General features: G+C 41.7%; 1 protein-coding gene across 3 annotated transcripts in view; it reads right to left on the reverse strand.

The window, feature by feature from the left end:
* zmp:0000000660 (arf-GAP with Rho-GAP domain, ANK repeat and PH domain-containing protein 2) overlaps positions 1-13366 on the reverse strand; it is a 126553-nt gene that overhangs the window by 79833 nt on the left and 33354 nt on the right. For all 3 annotated transcript variants that reach the window (XM_038730721.1, XM_038730722.1, XM_038730720.1), the window contains exon 10: positions 2559-2665. In XM_038730721.1, coding sequence (XP_038586649.1) covers positions 2559-2665 — 107 coding nt within the window. The remainder of the gene's footprint in view (positions 1-2558; positions 2666-13366) is intronic.

Genomic DNA, 13366 nt, shown 5'->3' on the forward strand with positions numbered 1-13366 from the left:
AGTGCCTCGTTCATACCCACTCCATCATTTAACTTGGGTTGAGCGGGTATGATCTCCCGAGGGAAGTGCGCTGCACTTTATGGCACTACGTCACACACCACAAACTATGGGTCTTCAGCCAGCTATAAGAACAAGCTAGCTCTGTATTCTCAGGTACAGACATCATGGCAGAGTTGAAGAGACTGAAGAGGAAGCTAAAATAGAATGAATTAACTTTATAAAGCATCTTTCAGGCACAGAATACAGCTCAAAGTGCTTTACATTTATTAAGTAAAGTTTAAAACCATAACATACACAAGGAGGGAGAAAATAAGAGTTCCTATTTAAAACAGCATTAACACAGTTTCTTTAGAAAGATAAAACAGACAGCTGCTAGATGTAGGCTAAAGATACGTTTTGAGTTGTCGATTAAAGGTGTCCACTGAGTAAGCAAGTCTAACATTTAAAAGGCAGACTGTCTCATATTTTTAGGGCGTAGCAGCTAAAAGTAGCATCCCCAAAGGTTTTTGTGGTAACCTTTGGAATAGTTAACAGAGTAGCTGCGGAGGATCATAGGGTTTGTGGAGGATCACAAAACAATATGGGGCAAGGCCATTTGGTGCCTTAAAATCAAGAGGAAGATTTTAAAAGATATTCAGAAAGAGACTGGGAGCCAGTGTAGATGGTATAAAACATGAGTTTAGTTTTCGTTAACCCCTGGCAGCAGCACGATGAATGGTCAGTAGTTTTGCAACGGCTGCTTTTGGCTGGCGTGAACAATCTTTTCAGCATGTGGCTGGCTTAGAGTTCTCACCTTCGCTATATTGTGTGCAAATGATGAAAGCCAGTTTGGTCAACAAATTAAACCGCACAGTAAAACTGAAGGTCAGAATCTTAAATTACCCCAAGGCTTCTTATTTGCTGTCATGTCTGCGAGTCCAGGCACAGACACAAAACTGTAGGGGCGCCAAGTTGCACCAGCAATAGGGCTTGCCTTTTAGATCTTGTTCGTTTCATGTTCACACTGACTTTACACTTTTCAACAAACCACAGGCAGTAAGCATTAAGTCATCCGGATTGCCAGGTAACTCACTCATTGTTTGATCAGTTTTGATTGTTACCTTGTATCGTCAGTATTGTGTGGACCAATATAGGTAAAGCAAATTCTGGTGCTTATGTGTTTATATTATCTGGTGTCAATAAAAACCTCTCAAAGAAATAGCGCATAGACTTTCAAGGCATTTTCAAACCTGTGTTTAGTCCTGTTGAATTATGGGGTGAACAAATCCACCTAACCTGTTTGGTTTTGTGGAGTTGTGGCATACTAGGTCCGTTTTCAGAACCCTAAGAATGCCAAACGAGGCTGCCTGAAAAGGTGCGTCTCAGTCTCAGTCCGCTTCCAAGTGGACTGGTGCAGTTTGTTTTATGACAGTAGAAAGACATTCCCACTACCATAAACTACAAATAAACCCATGTGCTCATTGTGAATAGATCTTAAAAGGGATCTGTCCAAGCAGTTTGTGTGAGTGCACATGACAAACACTTCCCTGATGAATCAGAAATTGAGTTAACCACAGGTGTGTTGTACTAGTGTACTTTGTCAGTTCCTCATTAAAAGGTCAGTGAAACATACCACAACTAACAGGACGGGACGAAGCAAAACAAACTACAGGTGTGAAAGTGAGCCTTGTGAAGAAGAACAATTACCTTGCTCAAAATCATTAGCAAGATTCTTCTGTTGATAATTAGTTCTTTGTTGCTCACTTGACCTTTGTTTTGTTTGATTTTATATTTGCATATTTTACTGTTAAGAGGGGGGGGGGGGCAGATAAGTTTCAAAGTTTTGTTGTTTTAAAGCCTTGAAACCATTCTGGTTTGAATTAATCCTCCAACCCTCCAGGTAGAAAGAAAAGCCATAAAAAGGCCAATCTGAGAGGACTATGTGAATATTCTTTCACCACAACTACCCAAAACTCTTATCGCACAATGAGACTCTTAATACCTTACATGTATAAGAGCAGATTAAACAAAATGCTTGCCCTCGCCTTTTAGCTGTGAATATGGATGCTTTATGAGATGTGATTATTGAGATTAGAATACAGTGTGGCAAGAGGCTTAGTGTTTGTGAAGGGCATTCCCTCAACTATATGGTTAAAATGAGATGATAATGTGGTGAGATTTGTTTCAGGAAGGAATATGAATGAACTCTTGACATCCCGCTGCTTGTACACTGACACTGTAATACACCTCCGGTAAGATATAACCTGTTGAATACATCATTCTGAGGGGTCTGTATTCAAGGAGACGCTCTTTCACTTAAGATTTGTTTTTGTAGATGATGAAAAAAGGGATAAGAACTCTGTTAAGGTAAGAGCATGAGAGATCAAATGGAAAGAGTGCACTTTTCTCTCTCATACAAACACACATAAAAAGACACATCACACACATTGTAGCATGAAGAGCTCTTTGTTGTGGGAGAAGGGGGAAAGAAAAGACACACTCAGACAAAGATATAAGTGGATATGCAAAATACACACTAAGCATTCACATTTGAGTACCAGAAGAGACATGAGACGTACCAGAAGTTCTTGAAGGGTGTGTTTATTTCAAAGCCCCGGCGGTCCATGTCTCTAATATTGGCAGCAGTCAGTTCCACTTCAGCAATAGCCAGACCCGCTCTATAGTCCTGCAAAAACGCAAACGGAGAGATGGTTACTTTTATGTTGGATTTCTACTAGAAAATGTTTACATCAGAATCAGAATCATTAAGAGCTTTATTGCCAAGTAGTTTTTTCCACGTATGAGGAATTTTCTCTGAAAATAAGGTGCTACAGGTAGACACACATATAGTTGACATAAATAAATGTACGCATATATAAATGACAAAATATAACAACAATGGTGTTATAATAACAATGACAAAAATATAGAAGCATATCAATTAACAACAAATAAGTGGGGGGGGGGGACTGAAACAGTTTGTGACTGGGATGGGAGGAGTCAGCTGCAATCTTTATCTTTCCTGCACACCTCAGAGTCCTGGAGGTTTACAGGTCCTGAAGAGACTAAAGATTGCAGCCAATCACCTTTTCTGCAGAGCGGATGATACGCTGCAGCCTGCCCTTGTCCCTGGCAGTGGCAGCAGCATACCAAATGGTGATGGAGGATGTGAGGATGGACTCAGTGATTGCAGTGTAGAAGTGCACCATCATTGTCTTTGGCAGGCTGAATTTCTTCAGCTGCCGCAGGAAGTATATCCTCTGCTGGGCCTTCTTGGTGAGGGAGGTGATGGTCAGCTCCCACTTGAGGTTCTCGGAGAAGCGGAAGGAGTCCACAGCGGCGACTGTGGAGTCACACAAGATGATGGGGGAAGGTGGGGCTGGGCTCTTTCTGAAGTCCACTGCCATCTCCACTGTCTTCAGTTGTGGCTGCACCAGGTCACCAGATGGTCAATCTCCCACATGTAGGCAGACTCATCCCAGTCTGAACACTCCAGCTTAGCTCCTGTCTCTTTAAGGCCCCTCTCCCTAAAAGCCCACTTCCTTTTGATTGGCCATCTTCCCGGAAGCTACATGGCAGAAACCAATGCTTGCGGCCTGCACTGCTTCATCCTCTTGCCAGTGTGGTCGACAGCTATGACAGCTACAGTAACTAAGCTTGGAACATAGCAATATAGGCCACGGAATTTGATAAATTTACTGTTATCAAACCACAAAAAAGACAAGAATTAGGTTGGAAAAATGTTAAGACACCACTGGAGTGGAGTGTTTCTAGCAGCTGGGCTTCTCTGATTACGGTACAAAAACAACTTTATAATTTACTGATTTTGGCAAAACTGGAATATATTTTATGGAGAAAATATTTTCTTGGTTTCCTGTTGATGTCCTCCGGCTGCTCTGACTCAACTTTCAGTGATTTGACGCCAGCTAGTTAGCTCAGTTAGCCAAGCAGCTAGCCATCCAATTAGCTGACTCTGCCTGGACTGGAACCTTGGTGCTCCATGGGTGTGTTGGTGTTTACAACAACTCTAGTACAGGAGCTTTATACTGCAGGGAGAGCCCAGTCAGCTGATAACGGCAGCTACAGTTAGCAGCAGCTAGCGGTTCATCAGGAAGCTCACAGAGTTGAGGCAGAGCAGCTGGAGGACATCAGACATCATAACCGTAAAAGCACTTTCTGAAAGGCATACTGAACAACCTGTAATTGTAGCTCAGCAATGGAATGACTGCTCGGTATTGGACGGTGGAGCTGAGAGCGGTGTATTCAGTAAGTGTTCAGTGGGTGTGTACGTTTACTGTGCTGAAGGACGGGAGGAGGTCATTTTTGGTTTAAAAAACTTGAAAAATTGCATTTTGCATAATATGTGACCGTTAATTATTTATGAGGTTGTTATAGGACACCTATCTACAATGATCAGCAATCAAATATCCTTGTTTTTTTCCTCATTAGTAAAGTACTTATGTAAAGAAATTGTATCATGGAAAATATGTGTATTCAAACTTACATATATATTTGAGTAAGGGTAAACTTGATAATTAGCTAGCTTTGGTGGTAGCCATATTTTGAATGCTGGAGAATGCCAGGCTAGTCTTTATGCTAAGCTAACCAGCTGTTGGCTCCAGCTTTATATATACAAGAAGCGGTATCCATGTTCTCATCTAGCTCTCCGCAAGAAAGTGAAATTAGCATTCCCAAATTGTCAAACTATTCCTTTAAAAAGGTGTTCGTGAAGGTGGCCGATTAGGATTCCCACTGCACCCCTCTCTATGAAGGTAAAGCATATTCCCAAAGGGCCCTACAAATCAAGGCCTCAAGGCCGTTTGTGGCCAAATTAGATACCCTCCCTAATAAGATGGGATCAACAGGTTGCCTCATTAAAGATACTTGTTTCTCCCATGGGGCTTGAGGGCCATTTGGTCGAATGGAAACTAACAAACACTAAGTCCCACAATCATTGCAGGGACATTCTCATTCTCAGCTGCCCTGCTTCCTGTGGAAAGTTTTTTTGTTCATATTTAAAGGAAATGTTACTGGACATGTGAGAAAGGCCTGCTGAAAATAGCTTGTGACAGACCAATAACGCACCGAACAGTCATCTGCCTTTTTTTCCTTCTCACCAATGACGCACAAACAAGGTCTGTGCGAGATGTGTGTGCTTGTGCCAGTGTTAAAGAAAGACCGAAAGAGAGGTTATAGTGTGTGTTGCTGTATTGAGTGAGTGAGAGAGTGTGTGTGTGTGTGTGTGTGTGTGTGTGTGTGTGTGTGTGTGTGTGTGTGTGTGTGTAACTGCATAAAACAGCAAAACCCCTGTGAAAGGCAAAGGTGCATCTGGGGAATCCAAACAACCCAAGCTTTCAGCCTCAATGTTTTCTGAGGCACATTTCAGAAATAGGGGTTAGATGCAGAGGCACCGTTTTCATAAGCTCCACTATACCTCTGCGTCACACCGCGCCATTCCCTTCTCTGCTTCACCCTCAACACTCACAGCAGTTTAGACCATTTTCTATGGCCTTGAGCTCTGAGCTGAGACAGAAAAGCAGACAGGAAGACAAAGAAAGTGCACCTACACCCACACATATAGGCACAGCATCAAAATAGAGCAAGAAAACACAGGCATCCAAAATTACAAAACGGAAAAATACACATTTTACTCCTCAAATGTGAGTCAAAAGATGGGGGAGAGGAAGACAACGAGACCACAAAGGAAGGGGAAGGAGGGAGAAAGGATAAGCGAAAGAAGGTCTTGATAATCCTTAGTGGGAGTGGGTGAGACGGGTGAGGGGTCAGCCGAGCAGTTGACAGAAAGAGAGTGAGTGTGTGGAAAGAGCCAGAACAAAAACAGGACCTGCGCCAGAACTCCTCAACAGTGAATTACAAAATACCGCCTTAGTGAGGAGCGCTAAACCCTGCCAGGCTGTGCCAGCCATGAAGCATGTGTGTTTTTCGCACTAACTGTTCTTCACCAGCAAAACAATTTACACTAATTACACTAAACAAAGAGAAGAAAATGAATCGACACCATCTTTGTTGATTGGGCGCTTTTTGGGAATACGTGGCCTAGCAGCGCAAAGACGTGCGTGTGTATGTGTGTGTGTTTATGTGGGGGAGAGCGCTGCCATGTCTCTTGTTGAATTCTTCAGCTAATTAGCTACAAACTTCTCAGTGCAGCCAAATTTTGCAGATTAACACAAAACACAAGGAGGAAGTCACTTAAATATTTGCAAGCTGCAGGATTTCCAACCTGATCTTCCATTATTGTGTGGGTTGGTTCAATTGGGGCTAACGTTGTCAAAATCTTCATTTGACCATCATTAGCCCCAATTAGACTACTTCAAACAAATTTAGAGGACTGTGGTGGAAAACCCAAGCAATTATTCTCCTTTTTGAACAGTTGTTGCACAATGAAGTTGAGACAGAGCGAGTGGAACAGAAACATAGCGACAGGCTAGTTTGGAGACCTCTGTTCCTATGGAGCATTTTAAGTAATTACAACAGGTTGGCATAAGAGAGACGGACAGAGAAAGATCAAGAAACAAGAAAGAGCAAGAGGGTGAGTGAGGAGTGAATTCGCTGTATGGCCAGGTCCTAATTGAGCGAAAGGTTTTGATGCAAGGTTCAGAAGCAGCAGAACCTTGCCTCACGATCCTATCAATTATTACACCGTACACTCATCGCTCTTTTATATTCAGTATGTTCCACGGTTTGACACGATAATGAGAGTGAGGGGATGACGGAGCTTAAAACCTAGCTAATTCTCCCTAACCTTTCAGGAATCTCACACAGCTGTAATTCAAACACAGAAGGACAAATGGTTTACTGTAAAACTGTCTTCTATCATACTGGACGGATTATTGTAATGTATGTGCACGCAAGTGTGTGTCTGTGCTGAGAGGGCAAAGCATTCACCTATACCTAATGACCCTCATCCCTCTCAGGCAGCCAATTACAGCGCTGGGTGTTAGCGGCCGGCCAGCCCTCGCCACTCGTTACCAACCCAATATGTGCCGTGGCCTTCTGCCCTCTCCAATTAATTCAGCAAGGATGGAGGCAAGGAGGGATGGAGAGAGGAAGGAAAGGCATTAGGAGGTAAAAATAACTCACCCAATTACCACAGCCAAGGGGTAGTGGCAATGCCCTGGCAATAACGTTGCGCTTATAGGGGGGAGAGGGGCAAAAGCTCTAAGCGAACGTTCCTACACATGCGGCACTTTATGCGTTTTTTCTCCACATACTGTATTACACTAAGTATTTCAAAGAACTTAAGAATTAACTCAGAGTAAAAAAAAAAATCAAATCAAGAAAACACACCAAATCCCATTAAGTATGAGAGAAAATGGATTTGTTTTGCACCTACAATGAATAACCTTAACCTGGTAAGTGCTGAGCAAAGGCCTACTCTGAATATTCAAGCCATGCTTCCAATTATACTTTCTTTCAAAGCTTTCCAACCTCTTATTGTGTGAGTCAGTCACTCCACTACGCTCTAAAAGAAACCAGACAAGTAAAGGTGGCCTCTACTTCTATCTCCAAATCCATGTCCATTCAACAGTTTAAGACGCTCTAAAAGCATGCAGGCAAAGACTGTCTCGTAGAGGTAGTTGGGTTTCAAAGAGCACACACACAATGAGGACAAAAGACTTGATTATTTTAAAACATCAGAGAGGCCAAGGCCAGTGAGGAGCTATGGACGACGATAGAGGATCAAAAACAGAAGCGGAAAAAGACAAATAATTCAGGTGAATATATGGAGACAGAAGAGGAAAACAGACAGAAGCAAGTGAATGCACGTCCAGTAATCCTGAACAAAAAGCAACTTCAGTTCAATATTTTAGATAAAAGAAAACATTCTGAAAATACTTCTCAAAGTCATGTATTGACGTGAGGAGAGGTTTTAAACCAAGCTGGTCCGTCATGTCATTTGGTTGAAAATATTTCATGAAACTTAACTGTGCATGTGGAACACAGACTTTAGGAGTCTGACTGCAGCTTTCGTGTGAGTTTTGCTGAATTGCTAAAGAGTAGGTTTGGCAAAATAAAAAAAAAGGTCCTAAGGTTGAGTATCTAATCCCAGATCTGTCAACTTAGCGCCAACATGGCTGATTCTAACCACAGATCACAAGCTTATTTGGATAAAACTTTGTAAATCTGATTTAATATTTAAAGATGTTTTTCAATATTTTTAATGCTCCTGGCTTTTCTTCTAGTTCCACCAGCAGGTCAAATTTAGACTTAGTTCAATACTTTGGTTTCTGTCCAAACACTAATGATGTCCCAGTCAGCCTCAGCTGTACTACAGCTGTAGCAAACGTCAGCATGGTAACATGCTAAACTAAGTGGTCAACATTACTCCTGCTAAACCTCAACAGCATGTTACCGCTGTCATAGCATTTAGCTGACTTATTTTAGCATTTAGAAGAACTTTAGTTCACCCTTACCGCTCCAAGTCAGCATGGTTTCTAGCAGCAGGTAGCTGATTTTAGCAAAAAAACCCTCCCTGTTCACTACGCACTAAGTTAGCAGCTAGCCAATGAATACAGTGGAGCATTTCGCAGCCAATAGTTGTTTGAGACCAAAACAGAGCTAAAAGAAGTGAACTTTGCACTTACACAATTCCAAATGAATCCTAATGTTGCTCTGTGTCACCTGTTTGCTAACGCGCTCACCATATCACCTTTTATGTCAGTGGTGTGCTAACAACTTGGTGCACTCCCCCTGAAAGCAAAATAAATAAATAAATGAAACAAAAATCAATGCAGATGTAACTCACTGCACTCACCACATACAGTACTATATTTAACAGTATTTTAATCTAGCTGATTATCTTTTAGCTGTATCAGGTATGCGAAAAGAAACAAAATTCATTACAAGAGGAGGGCCTTGGTGAAATGCTCGCTCTTGTGTCATTCTACCAAACGGCCTTGCAGTCTTGGAATGATGTTAATTGTTACAAAGAAGATCTTGAGAAGAGCTAATGAGAAAGAGATTTAATTAAAGCAGAGATTAATTAAAGTCCTCAAGTCTGTTATTGTATACTCAGAATACCTTTCCCACCAGAGAAGGCTCTACTGTATGTGTAACTTTTGCTAAGCAGGAATTAAAGCGAGAGAAGCGAGTCTGGCAAGCATTTTTGCTTCAACCAAGATCTCACTGGCATAAATGGGTTCGAATGAGCTAGTAGGAAGCTAAATTACATACAAGACGACAGGAAGAAATATGATCATCCAACGATCAATCAATCCTTCAGCTACCGGAGTGAGCACAAACCAGACAACACTTGTGATGTATGAGATGATAACACATGAAACAAGTTACTCTGGTTGTCTGCCTATGCAGCCCATGGCAGGTAGATCCGTCTCAGAGTAAACTTGTGTGTGCATGAGTGAGACACACTTTGCGCACTGTCTGACTTTCTTTACCTTGGTGTTTAAATGACCTTAAACACAGCTTCATCACAGGGCTTACGGTCCGTGAGAAATGGGGTAGGGGTGGTGAAGGAGGAGCTGGGAGGATGATGTTTCCAATAGCTCGTTCATCATGTTAGATTAAATACTCCACTCCACTGAACTTGAACGGGGCAACGGTCCACCTCCCTCCCTGCTCTCCATCACTCTCTCCTTTTTCTTACCAACCACCAAAGCTCGTTTCTCACAAATCCGACCTCTGCACCGAAGCGCTCCCTCCATTCCCTTTTACTTCATCTTTCCACTTCTATCTTTGTGCCTGACTCTCATTCTCCTGCCTTTCATTTGCAGTCTCCCTTCCTTTCTGCAAAATGCACTGCTGCTGCTGCTGCATTTATGCCGGGGATTTAGCTTGTAAGCTGAAATAATACAATTAATTTGCTCTCCCTCTGACTCTCTTTCCCTCCGTTTCTCCTGCTGTCTCAGATCAAGCAAGTGGAAATGTGCTGACATGGAGTGATACCCAAAAGAGAATTCTAACAAAGATGTTTGTTCACGCTAATGAAGAAAATAATGAAAGGCAAACAACAAAACCAAAAGAGCGAGCGAAACTAAATGAGAGCCAAGGAGGGATGGAAATGAGTCGAATGCGTGTAGCATTACCAAATACGCACACAAATACGTGTGAGGCAGTTTAAGAAATATTATCACTGCGTATGATGTATCTTTCCATCTCAGATAGGATATCTTGCGGCCGGAACAGGAGTAGGACTATCAGGGCTTAATTGGACTCGCTTCAAATAAGAAAGGCTCAAGAGAAATGATGACTAAGAAAAAAATTATCTCTTCTTTATTCTGCTGTTAAGAGGAGATGTAAGGTACCAAAAAGAGTGTATTAATCAGTCAGAACATTATATAAGTACACTGTAATACTACTCCACTGATTTTTCGGGCCCCTTGGTCAAGTGTCAGCACTTGCCTCCAAAGTTATCTCTGACACAAATACAAAGCCCTATATGAAAGCAAGCTAATACTTTAGCAGTATGTCAAAGGACAACGCTCCACCAATTTCACTCGTGAAAATACATTTTTTCTAGTCATGACTATTACACAACATTTGGATACAAGTGAGACAAATGTACTTAAAGGAATAGTTCAATATTATGCTCACAGTTACACAAGAATATCATTATCACACTAATGTTTGTACGTTAAGTGTGGAAAAGGGCTCCAAAATTAACCTCCAAAGCTCACTAATTAACATGTTGTATCTCATTCAAACAGAAATGTAAAGAAGACATGTTTGTGGTTTTACGTGCTGCAACTATTTGCTAGCAAACAGCAGGTGACCAGCTTAGCTTAGCATAAAAACTGAAAGCAGAAACTGCAAGGCTTCGTCCAAAGTTTAAAAATACACCTAATACCACCTTTACACCTCACTAATTAACATATAATCATACTAGTATTATGCTTTTTGGCTTTTCCCCTCTCCTTTATTGAGTTATATATCTTTTTTGTGCATGTAAAAGGTTTGCAAAGTGAAAAAGCCCAAAGGGAGTTCCTAACTCCCACAGAAAGCTCTGCTCTGAGCCGCTTGAAAACCTCTCGTTTGTAGTCCAGCCTTTCACTCCCTTTACTTGTGACGTCACAATGAAAACGCGTCATAAAGCTGCCAAGCGGCTAGGGGGTCAGGCACTCCCTCAAACCAAGCTAGTCTGAGCGGAGGCCCTTTGGCTCGACTCGCCTTTGTTTGGTTTTCCATTGTAGAAATGTTGTACCTGTACCTGATTCCAAGTACTTTTTTTTGTATCACCTCACCTCCGTCGAGGTTCCAAGCGAGCTGAGGGATACTAAAATGTAACGTGAAAACATGACAGACTGCTGATTGATCAGAAAGAATCGTCACTATTCACTGCATCATCATTGCTGTGCACCAGACAGAGGCCAGCATCAGAAAGTTTTATATTTTACAGTTTTCGTATTGGAATTTCATCACTAAATCCACTTCTGAGAAGTTTTGTGGTGAGAAATCAACTGTGTAGATTTCCAATCTAGACAGTTTTACGAGAAGTGATGGCGGAACAAAAATGTGCTTGAATATTTTCAGAGTTGAGGAGCTCTGCAAGTGGCTGTGGGGGATGCCTGTGCCAACCCGCGGGAGGAGCATTTAAGGCCGACCAGCCGCCCGCTCAGAGCCCTCTGCTCCCGCCGTCACACAGACCGCTGCAGCAACAACGGCAGAGGAAAACACAGCTGGAAGGTTTTCATACCGCTTATCTGTCTTTTTTTAACTTAAATCAAGAGAAAGCTGTGTGGCTCGTTGGTGTGTGCGCATTGAACGTCGCGGCAGTCGTGTGTGGCGTCGCTATGACAACAAGCCAAGTACCATCTCTGGGTACTATCTGCAATGGAAAACGGAGCAGGGCCGAGTAGAGTCGAGTCTATCGAGTCGACCTATGGTAGCATTTTTCGGTAAGGCAGCATAGATCGTCAGAACACCGGCAACAGTAACTTCACAAACTGATCAAGTGCGGAATTGTTGTAAACACAGCCAAAGTTATCATTTAAAGTTAACATTACACCTGATGTGAAAGCTACTGAGCAAACGTTCAAATTGTTTGGCCAATTTTTATGTAAAATTGAGTTGAAATATGGTGATTTTTGTAGTGGTTTATGGTAAGATGTGGAACAATGATGTTGTGTGGTTGTGGACTTGTGAGTAATACTTATACCATCTGCTAGGTTACGGTCACAGTCTGAAGTGGCTTTGATTTGGCTCACACTACCTTGTTTCTTACGACCCGCCCTTCTCTGCTTCTGATTGGCTAGTAGTCCTTACCTGGGAACTGCGCATGTGCAACTCCCAACGAAGATTTTGTACAAGTAAGATGCATCACTCTGTAGCTCGTACAGAGTGATGAGAGAACATACAACACATAGGGTGAAAAGAGGAGCTGCAGCAATGTGCAGTATGAGACAAATATGGTGTTTTTTGAAAATTAAACCATGTAAACCTGTTCTGGTACAACGCCTAAATAAGATTTTGAACCTGAAAATGAGCATAATACCACCTCTTTAATTCATAAACAAAAAAATTTAAAAATAACAAGCATACTGTGGTTTTAACTCACTTCAAAACGCCAACAAGTAATTTTTAAATGGCTAAGCTATATAATTGGTGGCATTAATCTTCTTTTATATCTTGGCAAGAAACTCTTGGCAAGAAAGATAATAAGTATATTTCTCATGATGTCAAAGTGTTCCTCTATGTGGCATTACCCGGATATCTCATCTTGGGATTGGAGGCAACAAATTTTTGTGGAAGGCACCAGTGTGTTTTTTTAGCTTGACCCATACTAGGGACAACAAGTCCGGATATCTCGTCATCTGTTGCTTCGTTTTGACCATGCAGTCTCTCAAAAGATTTATGGAAGTGCAATACTAAATCACTGGAGTAGTCTTTTAAAGATCATAAAAATGCATCAGAGGTATGAGATATGCAATCCTCCCCCTCACAGTGGTTTTCAATTACTCCAAACAGCAAGTACTACATTACCAAGGGTGCCCCATTCCAGATTTTGCCTAACTTTTAAAATACCCACAAATCCAGTGGTTGTTTGACAAGACAAAACAATATACCAGACAGTTAATATGACTTGTTTGTTACAAGTTATTTTGTTTAAAAGGCAGGTGCTGCGCTGCTGGAAGAGGAGCTCAGGATTTCAACTCAAAGCACTGAGACCTTTTTTAGACCACATGTCTTATTTTTCTCTTGCCATCTAAAGCAGGGATGGTCACTTAAGCCAATAAGATTCATCATCTTACCAATCAGAGTATCTTAAATGCCTTGTTTAATAAACCAAAGAAACCAAACCATGATTAATAGTCAAAGGTACTGCATAAATATTCACTTAAGCCACTGGCTATACTTAGACAAATAATTTGTTTGAGAATCTGTACTAAGTTTCTTGAATCAGTGAGCAAGC

Source organism: Micropterus salmoides, unplaced genomic scaffold, assembly GCF_014851395.1.
Source record: "Micropterus salmoides isolate LMB-PRFRI ecotype aquatic unplaced genomic scaffold, ASM1485139v1 Ms_hic_scaffold_2, whole genome shotgun sequence".
NCBI classification, from domain to species: Eukaryota; Metazoa; Chordata; class Actinopteri; order Centrarchiformes; family Centrarchidae; genus Micropterus; species Micropterus salmoides.